This window comes from Barbus barbus, assembly GCF_936440315.1.
Source record: "Barbus barbus genome assembly, chromosome: 8".
Lineage (NCBI taxonomy): Eukaryota > Metazoa > Chordata > Actinopteri > Cypriniformes > Cyprinidae > Barbus > Barbus barbus.
In genome coordinates, this window is record NC_136736.1 from 26,284,326 (window position 1) to 26,307,702 (window position 23,377).

Below are 23,377 nucleotides of genomic sequence, written 5' to 3' on the forward strand. Positions count from 1 at the left end.
TTTTCAGTGCTTAACATATACTCTAACTGTTATGGGCCACATAACAACTTTTCTGTCAGGCTATTTATGGTCTCAAGTTCTTTTGGAGCTCACAGTCCCTTAAACCATATAATTTATCATCACTGGTCTGATAATCTATAATATCATATGCAAAATAAAGACAGTGGTGCCATATATCTATATATTCAACACTGGAAAAACAATACATAGCCAGCTTTAAGTCTAACACACAAAGACAAGACTGGGGTGCAGTAAACTACCTCAGGTCATGCACAAAAGCCAAGGCCTATCATGATCAACTATGATTTGCATTATGGAGCACAAGGTGTCAAAGAAACAAAAGATGTAAATAAAAACACACTATTTGGTAGAAAAATATAAATAGCATAACACTGATACATTACAATTTTCTTCACCTTTTATGGGCCTAGAAAATCACATATCATTAATGTGAAAAATAACTTGTGTGACTTCTAAACAGTGATATTTTAGTAATATTATTATTATATGATATATTTCATATTTCAGCTTTCGTTCTTGTATCAAGTGTGCCATATATATATATATATATATATATATATATATATATATATATATATATATATATATATATATATATATATTATATTATATGCATAAGAATACAATTACCCTGCCTCATCGTTTGATGCATTTGATTAACATGATATGTCTAATGGTGTACTATTTTGTTTATATCCTGGAAAAGCCTCATATGGGCTGTTATGTAACTGCTACATGTTATTGTATAAGAAAGTGGTTTATTAACAAAGACACCACACATGTTATTGTAACTGTTTTATTGAGGAAGTAGTTTATTAACAAAGACACCACACATGTTATTGTAACTGTTTTATTTCAGAAAGTGGTTCATGAAGTAAAACACAACACGTGTTATTGTTTTAAGCATTTATTGAGAAAATGTTTAGAACATGCATTTGCAAGAGCATAGTTATACATGTGCTTTAAAGAAAAAGAAGCTGGGCATTACCTCAGCTGGAGTGTTTCAGGTGAAGCGTAGAATACAGCAGAGCAGAGAATCCCGAAGAAGAAAAATTAGAAAATGGGAGGCCTTTTATTAACAACTAGAAGGGATTTCCAGTGTGATGTCACAAGACATTGGGATCCACCTGCCGTCTATTAAGACTGAAGTGCAATGATAAAATCAGATGCTGCTTCGAGACCACCTGAAGAAGCCTCTCCGGCACCAGAGCCATCGCTGATATTGCTTGGAGCAAATCACTTTTTCTTATTTATACTTTATTTAATACTTATATACAGTAGTTGTGGAATATTTCAATATTTCAATTATTTTTAATAGTTCAAGTAATTGTGCTTATATTTTCTTTATCACACTATGTCAACTCACTCAAAGAAAAAACTAAATAGTTACATAAACAAGGGATATGCATGGTAACATTGCATAAGTTTCACAAGACAATTAAATAGATAGGGCTGAAAATCAGCTTGAAACCATCCTGCAATCTTTATTCATTCATAATCAAATGTTTGATCATGGTAGACTACCACTCAAGAGTTTGAAATGTTTAAAGAATTGTCTTCTGCTCGCCAAGCCTGCATCTATTTGAGTCAAAACACAGCAAAAGCAGTAATATTGCGAAATATTTTTAGTATTTAAAATAACTGCTTTCCATTTGAATATATATTTAAAATGTAATTTATTCCTGTGATCAAAGCAACATTACTCCAGTCTTCAATGTCACATGATGCTTCAGAAATCATTTTAATATGTTGATTTGCTGCTCAAGAAACATTTATTATTATTATTATTTAAAACAGCTGAGTACATTTTTCCAGCATTCTTTGATGAATTGAAGAAGAAGAAGAAATCTGAATATTAGAATGATTTCTGAAGCATGAAATAACTGGTGTAATGATGATAAAATTCATCTTTGAAATAACAGGAATAAATTACATTTAAAAAAAATTAAACAGTTATTTTAAATAGTGAAACTGTTTCAAAAGTTTACTGTTTTTTGCAGTAATTTGGCTCAAATAAATGCATGCTTGGTGAGAAGAAGAGACTTCTAAAAAAATCATACTGTTCAAAACCTTTCAACTGGTAGAGTAAATGTGGTTTCATAAGACTGATATGTAGGCTAAATTGACTTTAAAAATTATGATTATGAATTTGCTAGTATATAGTTTAAGGCTTTAAAATGTTTAATTATATTTTGAGAAATTAGTTGTATAACAAATTGTAGAGTGAGCTCTTGCTATTCCATGTGAAACCGCACGGTGGCACTGAAAGCTGGTCACCCATGAACTCCTGCAGCACAGTCGAGGAAGAAGCTTCCAGTGGATTTGACATTCGTGAGCGTGAGGTGCGTGACTGGACAGCGACTGCACTGCAGCCAAAGACGTCGGATGCACAATGTCCCAGCAGTCTCCAGCCGACCCTGAACGTCCAGGAAATGCAGTCGTGGTGTGTTTGGTAACAAACATCACCTAGAAAGACAGAAAATGATAGAGTGGTGTTGCCAGGTTATGCACTGTAATGCTGAATGCAGCTGGTCTCTTTAGGCTAACATATACAGTAGACCTTATGCATGAATGCTTTTTTTAATGTTTTTTTTTGTAATGAGTGTATAGGGTCCCGTAGGAATTGACTACATCCCCACAGAGGAGGAGAGGAGAGTGTTCAGGGAGTGTAATCAGGAAAGCTTCTGGTACAGATGTGAGTGCATGTCCAGTGCTTATTTTCATTATTATGCTTGTGGTTTTATTGATATCATAAGTGAATTATGTTTCTTCCTTTATGTTCCTACAGCTCTCCCTATGTCTGCCATCGGCATGGCCTTCACTCAGTTCCTCATCTCTAGAGGTGGGTTTATACTTTATACATAAGATAACATATGTGACATAAAACATAAAACCAGTCATAAGGGTGAATAAATGAGCTTTCCATTGATGTATGGTTTGTTAGGATAAGACAATATTTGGCCGAGATACAACTATTTGAAAATCTGGAATCTGAGGGTGCAAAAAAATCAAAATATTGAGAAAATCGCCTTTAAATTTGTCCAAATGAAGTTCTTAGCAATGCATATTACTAATCAAAAATGAAGTTTTGATATATTTACAGTAAGAAATTTACAAAATATCTTCATGAAACATGATTTTTACTTAATGTCCTAATCATTTTTGGAATAAAAGAAAAATGGATAATTTTGACCCATACATGTATTTTGTGCTATTGCTATAAATATACCCCAGCGCCTTAAGACGGGTTTTGTGGTCCAGGGTCACATATTTCAAATAAATGCTGTTCTGAAAATAAAAGTATCAGTTTTCATAAAAATATTCAACAGCACAAATGTTAACACTAATAATAAGAAGAAATATTTCTTGAGCATTAAATCAGCATATTACAATAATTACTGTATATTTAATCAAATAAATGTGGCCTGTAATTGACACAATCTTACAGACTCCAAACTTTTAAACAGGAGTGTAAAAGTTTTGATCTATATGTTTTAGGTGCTCTTACAGCCTCCAGTAGATTTGGATCTTTGCCCAAAGTTGCTTGTGAGTAAAATTTACTGTTACTGAGATGAATAATTGATAGACTGAATATTAATAATAATACTATGTGTCGATGTGTTAAATATGTGTTAGTTGCTGGTGTTTTTGGCTACCTGGGAGGGAAGTTGTCATACATGAAGACATGCCAGGAGAAATTTAAGAGCTTGGAGAATTCGCCTCTGGGGGAGGCACTGAGACAGAGACAGCGCCACCAGCCACCAGTGTGAGCAAACAGGAACATACAACATTTAAAAGTGCAACTAGCATTCCCAAATTCTCAAAGGATTCTTTTATGTTCCACAGAAGATATTTCGAGAAATGTCTTTTTTTTTTTTTTTCAAACAGTGGTCAGAATGGTTGTCAAAACTGTTTGGTTACTAACATTGCTTGTCTCTACCTGCAAAAGGATTTTTTATTTTACATATTTCAGGTTTAACCATAAGGACCCAGAAATGAGTGATCCAAACAAAGCTGATGTTGAGCCGGCCTTTCAACTTGATGATCAGAGGAATCAGTCATTCTCCTTTTCTAGTGATTTCACTAACAGTGACCCCATGTCCTCAGCAGCTCAATATGACACTCAAATTACAGGTAACTTCATTCTTTCTTTCCGTTTTTTAAAAAGGTTGCCAGCCACCGCTAGCATTTTTGATCACTTTCACTAAAATTTCATGACCCTCAGAATATGCATATCTGAACATGCAATACATCAAAATACAGAACAGAGCCTCTACTTAAAAAAAAAAAAGAAAAAAAAAAATTCATTATATTCTGTCTTCATTATATTTATATCAAAACTTGTCTCTTAAAAAAAAAGCAACATTTTCAGCAAAAAAGCTGAGAAAATCACATTTTTATCAAATACTACATCTGGATCATATTCAGTAAGATGATCAAAGCAAAGATGCAGTAGATTGCTTCCATCAGCACCCCATAGCCTGCACAGTCTGTAACATTGGGCAGTTTTCCATTATATGCTGTTTATTGTTGATGATCGCATTATTTTTCATATGCATTTGCTTGCTTATGAAATTGCTTGTTTCTTCGGCTTCTTCGTCTGTGTCTTTGATTGGGACATTTTGGACTCATTCAGGAGATGCGTAATAGTGCCCCCGAGCATATAACAGTAAGAACGTGGAAACCCATGGGAAATGAGGGTGGGAAAGTATGCTTGTGTATATGTGTGCTTGTTCGTCTATGTGTCAGGTCGGGCCTTAGACTCCACCTCACTCCTCATCTCAATCAACCCCCACCCCACCACCATGCCCTGCCGGTGGAGGTTGCCGCCGGTGCATTGGTGATTTCTCGCGCCGGGTCAGGGTGCTCGGGTGAGCGCTGGCCCACTTTCGGCGGTCGCTTGGCGGGGCCTGTCCCTACTGGCTTTGCTGGGCCCCGGTTGGGGGGTGGGGGGCCCTTGGATCTCCGGGCCCAGGGACCGGTCTGCCCTGGTGTGGTCGGCTGCCGGCGGAGCCTGCGGGCTTGCCGCCACAGCACCCTGGGGCGTCTACACTGTGGCTGTCGGATGTCCCACCTTCGGGCTCTCCTCTGCCCTTTTTTCTGGGGTGGTTCTCCTGGGGGTCCCGTGCCCAGGGGGGCCTCCGGATGTTTGGGGCCCGGATCTTTTCCATGCCTGCTTCATGCCTTGCGGGTTGGGGCTGTTGTTCTCCACACACACTATTAAACATTTACATGAAGGAACCTTATGAACACAAGAGCGCTCACATACACAGGTGTACAAAAAAAAAACAAAAAAAAAAAAAAAAGAACGTGGAAACCCAAAAAATTCTGTGTTTGGCGGGGAAAGAGTTTGCTTTCATCTTCATTATAATGGTTAAACTGATAATCACAATTATTTTGCTCAAAAATGATCACAAATATTAATCACGATTGCACTCATTTCAGAAATTTCGAACCTTTCATCAGAATTATTACACATCAGCACATATTCAGGGTTCATTTTACCTCATCTAGTTTTCCAATTTATCATATTTATCATATGAATTAACACAATCTTTAGATTATGAATTGGTAAAGCCTTAAGATGCCTCTCTCAAAACCTGACAGTGAAGTTTCTAATATGTGACCCTGGACCACAAAACCAGTCTTAAGTAGCACGGGTATATTTGTAGCAATAGCCAACAATACATTGTATGGGTCAAAATTATAAATTTTTCTTTTATACCAAAAATGATTAGGATAAAGATCATGTTCCATGAAGATATTTTGTAAATTTCCTACTGTAAATCTATCAAAACTTAATTTTTGATCAGTAATATACATTGATAAGAACTTCATTTGGACAACTTTAAAGGCGATTTTCTCAATATTTTGTTTTTGTTTTTTGCACCCTCAGATTACAGATTTTCAAATATTGTTCTATCCTAACAAACCATACATCAATGGAAAGCTTATTTATTCAGATTTCAGATGATGTATAAATCTTAATTTCAGGAAATCGACCCATATGACTGGTTGTGTGGTCCATGGTCACATATAAATTCCAAATTATGATTTTTTTTTTCCATTACAACAACAAAAAGACATGTATTGTAGCACACGGGTTGCTTAAGTGGATTTATTCGACACCAATCATGAACAATAAATTTGAGATTCATGTTTGGTTTTATTAGTTTGTCACTGAGAAGGCAGCAAGTAGTGATGTCTTAAGGGACACAGCCTGGTTGTATAGCTTTAATTTGAGCAGAATCTTTTTACTCCGAATATTAAAAGAGTAGTTCACCCCGAAATTAAATAAAATTTGAATTGGTATTTAAACACATCCCTCTGTTTCAGCAGAACCAACTTACGTTGAGGAGGAGGTACAGAAGAAACACATTCTGTACGAAGAGCTACGGAGTAAGAACAGGGAAAACTATGAAGTTACGACGACTCAGAAACCAGAGACACTGTTGAAGCCTTCACCTGAAACCTTCCCAGCCAAGAGAGGTGAGACCTGACAATCTTCTAACCCACGTCCAAAACAGTTGTGACGCGACGAGTCATTTTTATGTACTCTAAACTAAAAAACTCCAATGTACATGAAAAAAATAAAGATCTGATAATTTTGCAGCCCGTTTTTGTACAGAAATGAGCAATTGATGGGTGTTTTAAATATGAATATTCAGCAGCCATTACTCCAGTCTTCACTGTCACATGATCTTTCAGAAATATGTTGATTTGGTGTGCAAGAAACATTTCTTATTTTTATCAATGTTGAAAAATGCTGTGCTGCTTAATATTTTTGAGGTACTTTTTTCAGGATTCTCTGATGAATAGAAAGTTCAAAAATTCATCTTTTTAACATTATACATGTTTTTCCTGTCACTTGTGATAGTTTTTTCATCAGCTTTATAAAAAGAAACAATGGCAACTCTAAAATTATTTTCTGTATGAAGTAAGAATAGTATTTAATCCGTATAATAGTTTTAAAATGTTTTTTATATATATTTTAATATATTTGTTTTTTGGTAAACAGGGAAGAAGAATATATATGGAGACACATGGGAGGAATGAGAGCTGCTTCAACACTGTTTCACTGTCTGTAACTGATGTCTTTTACAATACAGATGTCTAACTATGTCTGAGAAATGTCTGTCATTGACTGTGTTCCTATTTAATTTGGTTAAAGACTATTTTTATTTTTACACTGTGTACAGCTTACAACCTTCTGTTGCTGGTCCCCATTGACTTCCATAGTATGGGGAAAAAAATCAATATGCAAGTCATTGGGGACCAACTGAAGAAGAACTATTCCTTTAATACATTATCTGATAATAGCAGCAAGATTTTTCTACATTCATGGAAGACCATTTTATTGGTGCTTTCCCACTCACTGAACTGGTCCCACAGTTCCATTAGCACTAGAGTTTTTAGCACACCATGAAATTAGAATTACTGTATGATGTTAGTCCCTGATTGTTTTTTTTCTGTCATTTCATTATTACAATTGCAGGAATCATCTAGGTCAGCGGCACATTTTTTTCAAGAATGAGTTATGTCATCTTTAATACCTGAGATTAATAACCCCCTAATTAGAAGTATGAGCAATTTATTAGCAGACACAGTTTTGCTAAGACAGACTAAACCACAATAATTATGGTAAAATAATTTGACATTAAACGCTTTGAATTTAAACAGTCGTCACAATATAGGCATACAACAATCAGAATTATATGGAAAAAAACACAAAAATCAAGTTGGGAATATTTTATTTCTGTACACACATTGTACATAAATACACTGAAATTACTTTTTGAAAAATAAAAACGATGTCCCTGGGATTTGGGATGACATCAGACGAGAGATAGAGAATTGTAATTTCAGTAATAATATCGGTAATCACACACACACACATCATAAATTTCAAGTTTTGAGATCTTATAGGACCAATTGTCTTAGAGTATTGGGATGTAACTGTTTTATTAACCTACAATTGGATACATTTACACAAATATAGTCCATTAAGAGAAAATGCCTGCATAGGACACGACCCAGGATTGACTCACTGATGAAAAGAAATTAAGAGAAATATTAATAAAAAGTCTTTCTGCCCTGGAGAAACTCCAATATATGTGGGTTCATATATATATAAAATAAATAAATAAATAAAAAAACAATTTATTTTGTTTGACCCCCCAATAATTTGTTTTAAAGAATCTTTGCATCTTTAAGTGTTGATTTGTTTCACTTGTGAGCCAAATGACGAACAAAATATCTCAGGGACAGACAGAAATAATCACCCACACACACACAAAATCAAGAAACAAACATTTGCTGCTCTTCTTTTTTAAACTGAGCAAGTAAACAAGGATAAAAAAATACTCAAAAAACCAAAACAAATCTAATCTGTGCTGCATCACTACCCATAGGTGCACCTGGACCACATCAGGTCCGTGACTTCAACTAGACTCCAAAGTCCTGTCAGAGTCTAGACGGTGCGTGGCACAGTCAGTGTTTGATTGTCTTTATATATAGATGATCATTTGTGAGAAGGGAACTATGTATTGTGCATTGACCGTGTCCATTTGGCTCTCAGCTAACTGAAAATCAGTATTAATCATTCCTAACATCCATCTTTTTTAATTAATACAATAAAAGAGTTTAATTCTACCGTTGTCACTTCTTCAAGCCATTCTGCACTGATCCGTTCTACAGTGTCAGCAACAGGAAGTCACTTAGCTAGTACACACTGCGCAGTCTGTGTGATCTGATTAACGTAGTAGACGTTGTTCCAGTTTGGAGCTTCAGAGGTTACTTCCCGTGGCCTCCCCGCAGAATCCGTGTAGTCATGTGACAGTAAAGGTCTCTCTGTGTGTATTCATGCACTTGCGAAACCAGAACGGCACCGATGTGTGCCTCGGTCTGTGCGTATGTGTGTGTGTGGGTTGTAAACACTGCTTTCTCGAGAGGAGTGCTGTGAGTGGCGCTCGGCCGTGAGGTGAGTCTCTTGCTCAGAGTGTGGAGGGGAAAAGGACGAGGCCACATGATAAGACCATGACAGTACCGGAGAAAGGCACCTCAGGAAGACCACGCCGGAGGGATGAGCTCTGGCCCACCACTGCTAATCCGGCCTGAAGATGGGAATCTTGGGTAGAAACTCTATTAGGATGACCTAGAAATAGGACAGAGAGAAATTATGAACATGAAGTTGAATGTGAAACAGTCACTGTGCAATTAGATTAGGGTGTGTTTATAGATGGCTTACATATTCCATCATGTTGTTCGTTTCACACTTTCTTTTGCAGAGCCTCCAATGCAAACACAGCTAAATGAACAGAGGGCATGTAGTAAAATTAGCACCAGACAGGAAAATACAAACAGCAAACAAGCAAGCAACATACCTTGTGATACAATCTGCTGTTTTCCCACTCCAATAACTTCTCTATGGATCTGCGTGTCTATAGGTGAAAAAGACACATTATTCAGTATATGACCAGTAAAATCACTAGAAAAGAGCGTGTAATTTATGTACATTACTTTTCAAAAGTTTGGGGTCTATAAGATTTTACAGATCTCATATGATCACCAAGGCTGCATGTATTTGATCAAAAATACTGTAACAACAGCAATATTGTGAAATATTATTAAATTAAAATAACTGTTTTCTACGTTATATTTTTTAAATAATATAATTTATTCTTGTGATAGCAATGCTGAATTTGTAAATACAGTTTTTGTGTTGCTTGATCCTTCAGAAATCATTCTAATATGCTGATTTGATGCATAAAGAACATTTATATTAACATCAAAGTTGAAAACAACTATTCTGTTTCAAAAGAATTAAATATAATTACTGTCACGTTTGATAAATAATTTATTTAAAAAATAAATAAACTAGTGCTGTCAAACAATTAATCGTGATTAATTGCATGCAAAAAAGTTTTTGTTTGCATAGTATGTGTGTACTGTGTACATTTATTATGTATATATAAATACATACTTGTGCATGTATACATTTAAGAAAAATATGTTAAGTTTATATGTTAAATGTATTTATATATGATATAAAATTATATGAATATAAACATACATGCAAATATTTTCTCTCTCTCTCTCTCATATATATATATATATATATATATATTAGCATGTGTGTGTGTATTTATATATACATAATAAATATACACAGTACACACAGATATATTTTGTAAATAAAAACATTTATTTTGGATGCAATTAATCGTTTGAGCACTAAAAAAAAAAACCTGACCAGGTCTACTGTTGTCAGTTATCCAAGAAATTTGTGCCCCTCGTTTTGTCATAATAAAAAGAAAGGCATACTATGTGTTTAAATGTAAAGTTTGTATTTCTCTTAAAGCACTTGTTAGTTCTTTTGAATTAAACCGTTATTTAAACTGCAAAACTGTCTGTATTAAATGCAAAAATGACATCCCTAACCCACAGATTTCCACTGTAGATGCATTTCTAAACACCCACTATTTGCATTTTTTCAAACCCTGACAACATGCCACAAATGCTTTTGATTAAGCTAAACTTCTATTAAGCGAGGAGCCTTCCTTGAAGTGACTCTGAACACACTCACCCTCTTGCTCAGACAGATGACTGGCCACAGACTAAAGCCCAGAGTACAGCAACAGCACAGACAGCCACACAGCAGCCAGCGCACATTGACTGGGAGAGCCTTCCTCAGACAGCCGTTCACACGGTTTATGCTGGCTTTGAACTCCTCCGGTGCGACCTGCCAATGAACAAATAAAGCAGTATTTTAATAACCCATATCTGACCTCAAAATTACATGTGGTGCTCGCCACACTGGGTAATACACACTTTTTGGAGCTTGACAACCAGTTACCCTGAACGAGAGTAGCTTGAACATTCTGCTAAACGTCTCATTTCGCGTTCCACAAAAATTCTGAGGCGAATAATTTATTTTACGCATTATATAAAGTAACAGCATTAACAGAACTATTTCCTTTAGTTTCTGATTGCCAGTAACAACGCTTTTCACTTCTTCTCATAGGGATTAGTGAATAATTATGCATTTAACAGTATTTTCTTCAGACGGAAAAGCCACTAAAATTACACTTACCTTTCCTGTAAGGGCTGAGGGAAATTCAGACTCAAATTTATTGCTCAGTCCAAACCTGCAGGGAGGAAAAAACTATTTAAAATGTTTCGATTTCAATTTCTCAAATTTAAACGTCCACAAAGGCATAAGTAGATTTACTGTATATCTATTGTAATACTCTATATGCTCAAATATATTTGTTAAGGGAGTGCTAGGGGTCTATGTAAAAGTTTACAGAAAAACAGTGTAAAAAATATTAAAATAAATACACAAGTAATATTTGATTAATATTATTTGTGTATTTAAGTAAACAAATGAGTAACTAAATTATAAATGTAACAGTACAGTAATGTAATTATTTAGAAGGGAATATCTGGAACATATTTAGTTTCTGTTAAGCTACATTGCTTAATATTTTAGACATTTTAGATTTATAATATTAATTTTTCACAGTATAGATTAAATCTTTAAACCAGAAACTATATAGATGCCCTTTAAGTATTTTAGTATCCCTTGCACAAATCATATTTGAGGATCTGTGGTATCTAAAAGATAAAACCCCAGATACTAGACACCAAAAATGAACGTTTCAAAACTTCTTCTTCTATGTAACACACACACAGACACAGACACACACACACACACACACAAAATGACAGCCTCAGTCACCATTTCCTTCATAGCAGCCATAGAGAAAAATGTAAACCATGACTGAGGCTGTTAAAAAAGGTTTGAAACAACGAGAGGGTGAGAAACTGATCACATGACTTTCATTTCTGGGTGAAATATGGGTACAATATATAAGCTGCCCTCTCAAAACCGAGTAAACTGCCCTTTTAGACAGCATTGTATGTGCAACTGAGGATTTAAAATGCTTTCTAGGTTGTTAAACTATGAGTCTAGGACACTCCCACTGTTTTCGTGGTTGTTGTAATGACACTTAGCCTGTCTCATGTGCTCCTAACGGCTTTGGTTTGATCAATAGTGGTTGATAATCTGTGTACGAATAGCTCCAGAGCTGCCGGTGTCTTACACAGTAACGTGCCCGGATCCGCGCACTACCACCGGGTCCGGAGCGTATTTGAGCAGCTGCTCCTCCGCGGCCCTGTCCTCGTCCTCTTCTTCCTCTTCCTCCTCCTCGTAAATCTCGTCAAAGTCCTCCATCATCGCCCCCCGCCTCGGCCTCTTTGCTTCCCGAAAGAAGCGCCGAGAAAGACCGTGTTTCGCTCACGTTAAGCAAATACTGGCATTAACGCAGATCGCACGGCCGAGATGAGAAACGACTGCACAGAAACCCGGAGCAAAACATCAACATCCGCCGAAAATCTCGCGCGGGTTGATCTCGGGATATATCGCGAGAGTTTGTAAATCAGATTCACAATCATTGGACTTCCTCATCACAGAATTTATCAGGGTTCGTGCGACCTGCATTGAACCTGGTAAAATCATCCCTGCCTCAGCACTTTGAGATGATAAAGATCAATGAGTTAGTACCATAATTCAAAACATGTTTCCCTCTTGGGCTGCATTTGCTATTTTCAGAGGTACGTGGAAATACATGCAGGTTCCATTTTAGTAAATATAATCTACCAAGCTTTTTAATTAAATATTTCATTAAACAAATCCTAATGTATACTAATGAGCACATTTTAATATTTAGTATAACACACAACTTGCCAAGAAGCTGATAATTTTATTCAGCAAGAATGCATTAAATTGATCAGAATTTACATTAAATAAAAATAATTCTGAAAAAGTATCACGTCCATAAAAATATTTAGCATTTTTAAAATAATATAAGAAATGTTTCGACCATCAAATCAGCGCATCAGAATGATTTCTGAAGTATCATGTGACACTGAAGACTGGAGTAATGTCTCATGAAAACTCAGCTTTTCAAAATTGTAAAATATATTCAAATAGAAAACAGCTATTTTAATTTGTAATAATATTTCACAATCTTACTGAATTTATTTATTTGTTCAAATAAATGCAGGCATGTTGAGTGTAAAAGACTTTTTGTAAAAACATTTTTAAAAACTGTGTACATAGCTCAGAATGTGAAAAACAGATAATTTACAAGATATGAAAAGACACAAACATTACCAAATGCTCTTTTTTTTAATCCAACAAATTAACATCTACATGGTACAACTGCACTGGAAAAAAACAAAACAAACAAAACGAAAAAAAAATGGAAACATGAAAACAAAAGGAAGGTAAACTGGATTATAATTTCATATCGCATGATTTGCTTGACAACCAGCGCTCTGATGATAAGAAGGAAGGAGAGCGCAGAAGACAGACAGGAGTTACTCCATGGCCTCCTGGTTCTCCTGGTCAGCAGAACGCTCCTCGCTGGGCTCCTTGCCCTCTTTGCTCCTCTTGGACTTCTTGTGCTTGTGGCGCCGGTGACTGTCACCCTCCTCGCTGTCATGTCTCCGTCTGCTACTACTGTGAAGAGGAGAGGGGCAGAGAAACAAAACAGGTTCGTAAAGAGAACATCGAGAACTTCAGATTGTGTTACCCCTTTAAATTGATTTACAGAGGTATTTTTTTCTAACCTTATTAAACGTGTCTTACAAGAGTCATCTTACGATTGCATAACTGAGATAAATGTTTTCAATGAAACTATAAATGTGAAATTATGGGAAAAATTTAGTATATTTTTTAAATACTTTTAAATATGAATATTGTCATATGGGTAAATATAGTATGAATTTAATCAGCGTTTCCCAATCCCAGTCCTCGTGCCCCCCCGCTCTGCACAGTTTGTACGTTTCTCTTATCACGTGCGATGGTTGTTCTATTCGACCGTAAGTGCCCTTCGAAGTGGACATCACTAGATATTCTGCCATGATTCTAGTTCGAAACGAGTGTATATGTTCCATACAAAGGGCATTAAAGTGTGCGAGATGTAAATTTAAATATTATTTATTTATAGAGGTATATAATGTCACACTTCTCCTAAATTTCGTCTGTGTGAAGACGCTGCGTAGCGCAAATCCGTTAATGAATTTTCCGAAGTGAAGTCAATTTAAACGGATTGCCCCTGCTCAGGGAATAGGGAGCAAAGAACACTGTGTAGGGATCATATAAATCAGAAATCAGTTCATGCATGTAGATCTCTTCTAATGAGCTGATGATCTGATCAGGTGTGTTAACTAAGAGACATGCAAAATATGCAGAGCGGGGTGCGAGGACTAGGATTGGGAACCGCTGAATTTAATCCAGACGTACTACATGAAACATACTTTTTGAAACATACACTCACAAATTACTTTTTAAAAAGTACCTACTCAGAGATTACTGGACACGAAGTCTCAGTCTTAACAAGTGAATCATTCATTCGGCTGATTTGTTCAAAACGGGTGAGTAGTAATGAAAGTAAAGAAAGAATTTAGTAATAAACAAGTGACTGGTTTTATGAATGGGTCATTGAATCATTCACTCTTTCATTCTTTTGAACACAAAAGATATTTTGAAGAATGTGGGTAACCAAACAGCTGATGGTCCCCATTGACTTCCATTGTATTTTTTTTTCCCTACAGAATTTTTCATTTTTGGGTGAACTATCCCTTTATTCAGGAAACAACGCATTGCCGTGTCCGGCGATGTGCAGCAGTGCTGCTGTGGCTTTGTTTCATTGGCACTCAAGAGCAAAAAATATTGCCCCATCTCTCAAAATTTGTGGGCATTTTTATTCATTTTGGTGCCATTTTTTCCCCAAGCCTCCGTTAATTTCCGACCCTAGTATAGTACCTCCGTGATGACTTGTGCCTCCCTTCCTCTTTCTCTCTGTGTCTCCTCTCCCTGTGACGCTCCTCCTTCTCACGGCTCGATCGCTCCCGATGCCTCTCATACCCTCTGTCTCCATAGTCACGGTAAGAACGATATCGTTCCTCATCACTGCAAAATACCAAGTTTAATTAATCAAGAGCTTAAAAATCTGAGAAACTAGGACTAATGATTTAAACCTTGAGAGGGTTAAAAATAAAAAAATCTGAGATTTTTCAAACACTTTCAAACTGAAAACAGAATAGTGAATGAGTGGGTTGGTATCATCTTTCACCTGTTATATGCCACAGCGGCGGGACTATGGTCTCTCTCATGGCCCCTTTCCCTCGGCCTGTCTCTCTCTCGCTCTTTTTCCCTCTCTTTGTCTCGCCGAGGGTAGTAGTCCCACTGTTTAGGGTTGTCCATCAAACCAGGCCAGGGGTTAACAGCTCCTTGCATGGGTGGAGGAAACCCACCTGACAACAAAAAAATCCCCAGTGCGCATGCTACTAAATTGAGCTTAATAAAGCCTGGAAAGTATTTAAGCACTTGTGATCTGTACTGAGATCTAAATTAAATGAGTTTCTGAGGTGAATAGACTGGGGAGATTTCCTACACTTACCTGTAGGAAAAGGGTATGGAGGAACAGGACGTCCATCATATCCTCCTGGGTGCCCACTGCTAAATACAACACAGCTAATTAATGAAGTGTTAAAGTGCCAATTAAGGGTAATGTAGCGACAGTGTAACAGCAAATTACATTTCAAAAACTGTATTTAAATCTAAATACAGCACCCTAAAAGCAAACAATTATATGATATAAACACAAATTGATAAATATTATGACAATTTAAAATAACTTGAATTAATATCTAATTTCTACTTTAATATTTTTCAGCAGCCATTACTCCATTCTTCAGTGTTTTGTGACAGCTTAATAGTCTTATTCAATCAATCAATTTGACACATCCTTGATGAATAGAAATATTAACTTATTTTTTTAAATACCTGTCCATGTACACTAATGTTGAAAAAAACTATTAGTTGAACAGAAGCTACACCTACTTGTCCATAGTAGGGATAAGTGAAGGAGGAGGTCCTCCAGTAGGAGGGGGAAAATCTACAACACAAACAGAAATACAATTTAAGAAGAAAGAGACATAGTAAAAACACAGTAATTCTTATTCAATTTTACACACAGTCGGTATGTTTAGAGTTTCAGGTGAAAAAAAGTAGACAGGTGCTTTGGAAACATTTGAGAGGTTTATCAGGAGTTACTTTTGATATGTTTGTTATGTTATTGCACACTCAACTTACTGGGTGGAGGAACAGTGATGGGCATCCCTGTTAAAAAAGAAAAAAAAAAGGTTAAATATGCTATAAGAAGCCACAGTGTCAATGGTGTTGAAAGTGATTTTTTCATACATTCATCATGGATTTAAAATAAAAAATTCATTAAAAAAATAAAATTTCACAATCTTCAGACTTACGTGGAGGTGGGATCAGAGGTGGAGCCTGACTGACAGGAGGAGGGAGGAATGGAGGAGGTGGGATGTTTGGAGGCAGTGGTCCTGGGGGAAAGAAAGGAGGCGGCATCTTGGCGGGTTCAGCCTCAGAGCTGGGATGTTCCGAGATCACCTACAAGCATTAAAGTCACATGATTCAGTTCCCAGATATATGTTTTTCAGTTTTACAGTGGAGACTGAGAAAAGCAGGAGAGCATGTCATGTGTGTAACCTGGATGTTATTCCCCTCCAGATTGTGGCGACGTCGTCCTTCCACCCTGCTAATGGTGGCAGTCTGTCCACCAATCACATCTATGGTCCCGGGCATCTTCCTGCAACAAATACAAACATACACATACAGCTTCATGAAGGTGTACATACATTTTTGTTTTTTAACTCCGTATTCCAGATACATACATACATACATACATACATACATACACACCTCAGTAGGGCTGGGCGATATGACCATATACCACAGGTGACATTTGTGCATAAAGACTGCTTTGTCATTTACACGAGAGAGCAATGAAGAATCATTTTTAAATTCAGAAATACAGTGCAGGATGTGTCAGGACAAGCCCAAATGAGGAAAAACTGGTAATTGAGGGGTGTAACAAGTTTAGTTAGTTACAGTTGCCAGGCAACCAGTGTAATTATAGTATTATTTATATACTATTATAGTATTTATGAATATTTTGAATTTGCTTGGGAAGTATTTTATTTGGTGTATTTTAATGTATATTTCCGTTTTAGGTTTTGTTTTGTAATTTAAGTACTTAAGTTTTTCATCTAATATCTGTATATCATTCAATGAAAATATATATTTTTAAGTTTTAGTAAAAAAAAAAACTGCAGTAAACGTGACTTGCAAAATTGATTTTTAATTCAAATGATGTATAGTTATCTTTGTAATTTTGAATGTGGCTTTTTTATCATATCAGTTTTCTCAATTTCTCATTTAAAAGTGAAATGTGTTTGTGCAACACCACTTTTTTATTACAAGAGAAATTAAATCAAATATATATAAATATATTTGATATTGATATGCATTTAATTCCTGGCCTCGGCTTTGCTTAGAATCATTTTCGTGATCAGAGCAAAACTAGACTGCCAATACGGTTTGCCAATAAATTACTCAATATTAGCTTTTAAATATTTGTATAAAAGCAATATCGCACTCATAAACTATGTTGTCATTCCAAATATCAGCACATATTTTGAAAACAAAATGACTATACTGTGATATAAAATTTTGGTCATATCGCCTACCCCTACCAGAATGTTGTGCCCAACTTGGTAAAAAAAAAATACCCACACACATATAAACCCAATATAACATACTGCTCTAATGACTACACAGTTTTCCAAAGAGAAACGGTCCAGATTGCTGAGTCCGTTGTCAAAGCAGCAGATTTTTGCATTTTCATAATGGTTTGTAGCTTAAAACATCACCAACAGAAATTAACTTTGGTCATCAATAAAAAAAAGAAAAAGACAATAAATGAAGCCCGTTTAATTTAATATTTAAATGTATACTCAGGCCTTGTAAAACAAACCACGCCCATGTCACCTCCCACTTACGTATAATAGGACATTTCTTGAGAGGCAGGCCCTGCCCACTGTGGAGGGGATATCCTATGAGGGCATGGGTAAGGGGAGACAGGCAAAAATGAGTTACTAATCCCCACTCCCACATGACAACTGCGGGACAAACACTTTACATGTATTCCCAAACATAAAGACTCTGAAACTGGAATGAGGAAACTCTGAAATGAGTGAACTCCCCACAGTGGATGTGTGAGAGAACAGGTTTACCTCGCTGGGTTGAGACCTGCTTTATACAGGTTAGATGGAGAGGTAAAGTCTGCTTTAGCTGCATGAGCTGCAACTGTGATCTCCTTCTCACTGTTACCTGTGCGACCCTGCTGAACCTGAAAGAAGAAAGTGGTGGAAAAGGTCAAATGTTAATCATGAATATATAAACATGCACACTTGACTAATAATTACTCATTTTATTACTACTAACATGACATTACCAGACTGGAATGTAACAGCTTGGGTTTGGAATAAGAAACCCATTCTTGCAAATATACACATACAGTTCAAAAGTGGAAGTCAGTTTTTTTTGTTTTGTTTTTTATTAATACTTTTTTCATCAAGGATGCATTAAATTGCTCAAAAATGACAGTAAGAACATTTATAACACACTAGATTTGTTCTTTTAAACTATACATTCATCAAATAATCCTGAAATATTCCACTGTTTCCACAAAAATATTAAGCAGCACAACTGTTTCCAACAATGACAAGAAGAAGAAATGTTTTTGAGCATCATATTATAATAATTTCCGAAGGATCATGAGACACTGGAGTTATGGCTGCTGAAAATTAAACATTGCCATCACAGGAATAAATTGTATTTAAAATATATTAAATTATAAAAGAGTTATTTAAAATTGTGATAATATTTCACAATATTACAGTTTTGTTTGATCAAATAAATGCAGCCTTGTTGAGCATAAGAGACTTATTTCAAAAACATAAATTCTTACCAACCACAAAATTTTGAATGGTATTGTAAAATAAACAATGAAAAGTCAAGATCAGTTTTATTACTTTCCCCTCAATCCAAGAAACAAGTTTAGAAGTAAAGTTGCAAGATACAATAAAGTTGAAACGGATTTAATTTTGTCCAAGAAATATAATTTTAAAAATCTGAAAGAAATTGTATTTTACAATTATGTTGAAATCTGAAATGCAAAATAATTGTCTCCCATATATTACAAATACCTAAGAAATCATAAAAGGCATGGAATAGTATAATCAGAAGCAGAATTGTACAATTCTTTACAATTTCCATCCCCAGTATCAGTCGATTATGCTTACTGAGATCTTGCTGGTGGTGGATCCAATGTTGAGAATGTCAAGGCCCATGCGTAACCTCTTCTGCTTTTCACAATACGCTTTCCACGTGTCCTCATTAAAACCATAGTTAAAATAGTCAGACAAGTCCGCACCTGTAAACACACACACACAAACACACACGCTAAACAATATGCAGAAATCACATGCAAAAACCAGAAAAGTGCCATCCTAAGTTAATACACACCTGGCTTCCTCCATGGTTTCTCCTCAAATGACTCCACGTCCACTTCCAGGACTGGAACTCCATTGATGCTGCCTGGAGCTTCAAGGTCTATGCCCTTCACTTTAGAACCTAGTGAACACACACTTAAATTATCACGTCAGGAGCTGACAAATGGTGCTTTGTATGTAAACGCATCTGTAAGCGAACGGATGATTTAGTCAGAAAGAGCCAAGCTTTGAAACGCATATAGTTTCACTCACCTGCTCCATATGCTCTGCTGCCAGCTGACTTTATGTTTAGATTCACTGGAGTTCCCCCATATGCCCTGCACAGTAAAACATCACAAATACATCAGATATACAGTCTATTTCAGTTATACAGTATCAAAATAACAAACAAAGTAAAAAAAAAACATGGAAAAAAAAGCTCCATACTACATAACAAATGACTTATTTAAAATGTATTTATAATTGATTCTTTTTCTCTTCACGTCGCTAATCACTTCAGAACACTTGGAGGACCCCGTAATGCCAGTACTGCCGATGATATTTGGAAATTCAAAGCATAAAAGGGATAGTTGACCCAAAAATAACAATTCTGTCATCATTCATGCACCCTCATGTCATTCCAAACCCATAAGGCTTTGGTTAATTTTCAAAAAAAAAAAAAAAAATTAATGTTTTAAATCTTTATTTTTGATGAAACCTTTTGGTTTCTGTTCCTAAGAGCTCAGATCATAAAATGCAAAAAGGTCCTAAATGCATCATAAAATTAATCCAAATGAATCAAGCAGTTTTCCTAATCTTGTAACGAAATACGATCACTTTACATTATGATGAGGTTTAATCTATGCTTTTCTTTACATCTAAACATTGATATAGATACATAAAGCATATCACGATATGGTAAATACAGATGCTCAAATGCACTGGCTTCAGTGTTTACCATATTTGATTTGCTCTATGATTGTTTTTACTATGTGCATTTATATGTAAACAAAGCCTAAATTAAATCTGTCCTGATTACCTGTCCTTTCAATGGGGGGACAGAAACATTCCAGGTTTCATTAAAAATATCTTACTTTATGTTTCAAAGATTAACTGAAGTCTTATGGATTTGGAACGACATGAGTGTGAATAAGTGACAGAATTTTCATTTTTGGGTGAACTGTCTCATTTAGGCACATGATCCAAGTCAGTTAAACCAGAACACTCCACTGTTTGTTTGTTTCATCAATCAACTTCTATCACCTTGGGTTTCAGACAGTGTCAGGTTATCTATCAAACAGCCAGTGTGAACCTTATAATCTTCAGAATGTGAGCACAATCTTTGGATGCTTACACGTACTGTGGCGCTCCTGTTTTTATATCGCCAATGGTGACGCGGACATCATCATCGTCATCATCACTATCGCTCTCACTGTCTTCATCTTCTCCAGGTGCTTCCTCCTAACACAAACACAACAAGTGTTTTTTGTGTTCTATTAATTTGTAATAATTAACCATAATTAATCAACATAAATGTTACAGATGTGTAACTTGATCTCAAATTTGCCAATTTTTTTTTTATTACTTACAAGCATAGAGAAAGACAACCCAATTAAGCCATTAAAAACTCAATAAATGCACTTATCTGCAGCTTTCGCTACACAAAACTGACACACATTGCAGTGTAATGTACAGGTGTAATATTGATACACGTTGTTGTATTGAAGTACTGATGTTAAATATATTTCAGCACAGCAGCAATCGAAATTTAAATAAAACCAGTTTACAGTAGTTTAATTTGTTACCTGACTGGCCACACCATTTCCAGTAGTTGTGGCGATGGCGGTGGTGGTGGTAGTGTCGTCGTTTGTGGTCGCGGTGACCTCCTCAGTAACAGGAGGAGCAGAGGTCCCACTGCAGACGAAGATGGATCAGCATGAGAATGATGAAAACAAATGCAGATTAACTCCTTAATCAACTTAAAGAGGCAAATCTTAGTATTGGCACATGTTTTACAGGATATGCTGTAAAAAAACAGCATTGCACGTTTATTGCAGAAACATGCCATCTAGAAGCCCATGTCATATAATCAAAATATTATTCAGTGAAAACACCTGGAAGTAACAAAGCAGTGTGTGATCATTCTGTATTTTTTTTTATATCATTAATCACTTCACATCTTGTAACAATTCAGACCACCAGTGAGTCAGTGACCCCCCCCCAGGGCGCCCTCAAGGGAGTCCTAAAGGGTCTGTGGAAAGGTTTAGAGAAAAACAGAGCATCTAACAGTACAATAATATAGTGAGTCGAAAAAATATTTATATGTAGCTTAATAGAAATTAAATATTTTCAAAATAATATTTTGACATTTCTAATATTCATTTTCACAGTATATTTTGGGTCTTTACTCAAGAAACTATATATGTAGATGGCTTTTATATGTTAAAAGTCCCTGCCATGAAGACCATTATATTTGGGTGTCCGTGGCATCTAAAAAAAATAAAAAGCCAGTAAAAGCCACTACATCACTAACAGTAAGCATGTCATATCTCACCTGATGGCTGCTGTCAGTTTGGCCTCCTCTTCTTCAGTTTCTTTACTTTCACCTTCATCTGTAAAAAACAAAATGATTATGAACACAAGGTACCCAATTTCGATTGGTATTAAGTACATTAAAAGGAGCTGCTCACAATATACTGCTGACAAATTATTTACATTTCATATCCACCCTACAGAACCATGAACAGATTTGAAAATTATTCTTGAAAAAAATCTTTAAATCATTCTAACAAAACAATCGATCTGAGATATGAATTCTCTTTCAGTCCCCTCAGAAAGTGAAATAATTATCAAAGCAGATAATACAAACGAAACAAACAATTATGTTAAGAAGGCAAAAAAGTGATCACAACATTGTATAAATTCAAACAGAATTTTCAAAGACAATTTTAAACAAATTCTATTTATATATGAACATGCATCAAGCACCGAAGAATCCGGTTTCAATGTGAATCAAAGTAGAATCTCGTAGCAACAAAAAAAGAATCTTGAACAGATTCGAAATGCAGAATATTGGATGGAATCTATCAGAATATTGAATGGAATCTGAATGGAAATTAGTTCTATATCTAATTATCTCGTAAAGAGAAATATGAATTAAACCACGGAAGTTTAACCATCTAGTGACATGACAGGTAAGTTATCTCCTAACACTGCAGTACAAAGGCCTCTACATTGATCATGCCTTTATACGGTGTTGTATATTAATAACCACTCTTCTCCTAGCCGTTAATAACAACAAAGTAGAACAGATTTGGCGCTCACTGACCCCCGTACAGCCATTCCTCCTCCTCGTCTCCTGCACTCCCATCAGCGGTGGTGGCTTTATCCGCCTCCTCTGCAGACATCTTCTCCTCTGGGCTCTACAATGCGCTCCAGAAGCCAAAGACGCGGTCAGATTAAAACCCACCAACCCTGAAACAGCGCGCGGATATTTCGGTGGGAAAAACTCAAACGCTCATACGAATATAGAAAACAAACGTGTTGAATGATGTGCACGGAGCAATCCACACTTCCTTCAGTCTTTCTAGGATGCTCTTGCAGACTTGAGGACATCAGTTCCGGTTCATGGGTGTACAAATTAAAAGTCTCACACGCACTACAAGTCATAGGTTTGGACACAGTTGGCGGAAATTATGTTTCTTGTGATCTTAAAAAGCATTTTTGCTTATGCTTAAATACTTGGAATTAGTTAATGTGCAGTATACACGTGTACTCCTTTAATTAATAGTTCAGACGATAACTGATCCAATATTTATGTATGAATTATTGAAACTAATCAAATTAGGGTCTGTCTGGGACCTTGGTCCAGGTACAAAGTTATTGAAAAAAGTCATTACATATGCATATATATCTCATATAAACA

The 23,377-nt window shown here is 35.9% G+C and overlaps 3 protein-coding genes across 10 annotated transcripts; 1 reads left to right on the plus strand and 2 right to left on the minus strand.

The window, feature by feature from the left end:
* Positions 1–2,312: 2,312 nt before the first annotated feature.
* On the plus strand, positions 2,313–7,207 carry LOC306873365 (OCIA domain-containing protein 1). 4 transcript variants are annotated; one of them, XM_079422608.1, is made up of 8 exons: positions 2,313–2,473; positions 2,632–2,716; positions 2,810–2,863; positions 3,520–3,567; positions 3,658–3,787; positions 3,995–4,155; positions 6,358–6,510; positions 7,040–7,207. In XM_079422608.1, the coding sequence occupies exons 1-8, from the start codon at positions 2,414–2,416 to the stop codon at positions 7,075–7,077; spliced, it is 729 nt and encodes a 242-aa protein (XP_079278734.1). In that variant the 5' UTR covers positions 2,313–2,413; the 3' UTR covers positions 7,078–7,207. The 4 variants fall into 4 exon arrangements, with proteins under 4 accessions (XP_079278734.1, XP_079278737.1, XP_079278736.1 ...); XM_079422611.1 differs by having other exon boundaries at positions 2,313–2,464; positions 6,361–6,510; positions 7,040–7,156; XM_079422610.1 differs by having other exon boundaries at positions 2,316–2,464.
* A 549-nt stretch (positions 7,208–7,756) lies between these two features.
* On the minus strand, positions 7,757–12,399 carry LOC306873407 (cysteine-rich hydrophobic domain-containing protein 2-like). The gene is made up of 6 exons (XM_079422674.1): positions 12,126–12,399; positions 11,114–11,168; positions 10,607–10,762; positions 9,405–9,461; positions 9,269–9,328; positions 7,757–9,175 (listed from the first exon to the last, which is right to left on the minus strand). The coding sequence occupies exons 1-6, from the start codon at positions 12,257–12,259 to the stop codon at positions 9,125–9,127; spliced, it is 513 nt and encodes a 170-aa protein (XP_079278800.1). The 5' UTR covers positions 12,260–12,399; the 3' UTR covers positions 7,757–9,124.
* Positions 12,400–12,767: 368 nt separating this feature from the next.
* Positions 12,768–23,068, minus strand: fip1l1b (FIP1 like 1b). 5 transcript variants are annotated; one of them, XM_079422775.1, is made up of 17 exons: positions 22,781–23,068; positions 22,007–22,064; positions 21,258–21,366; positions 20,813–20,913; positions 19,726–19,790; positions 19,487–19,594; positions 19,264–19,394; positions 18,193–18,308; positions 17,959–18,012; positions 16,607–16,706; positions 16,360–16,507; positions 16,187–16,213; positions 15,935–15,989; positions 15,492–15,550; positions 15,165–15,345; positions 14,855–15,001; positions 12,768–13,546 (listed from the first exon to the last, which is right to left on the minus strand). In XM_079422775.1, exons 1-17 carry the CDS (start codon positions 22,857–22,859, stop codon positions 13,405–13,407), a joined length of 1,680 nt encoding a protein of 559 aa, XP_079278901.1. In that variant the 5' UTR covers positions 22,860–23,068; the 3' UTR covers positions 12,768–13,404. The 5 variants fall into 5 exon arrangements, with proteins under 5 accessions (XP_079278901.1, XP_079278898.1, XP_079278902.1 ...); XM_079422772.1 differs by having other exon boundaries at positions 20,807–20,913; XM_079422776.1 differs by having other exon boundaries at positions 13,056–13,546; positions 15,492–15,547; positions 22,781–23,065.
* Positions 23,069–23,377: the final 309 nt, after the last annotated feature.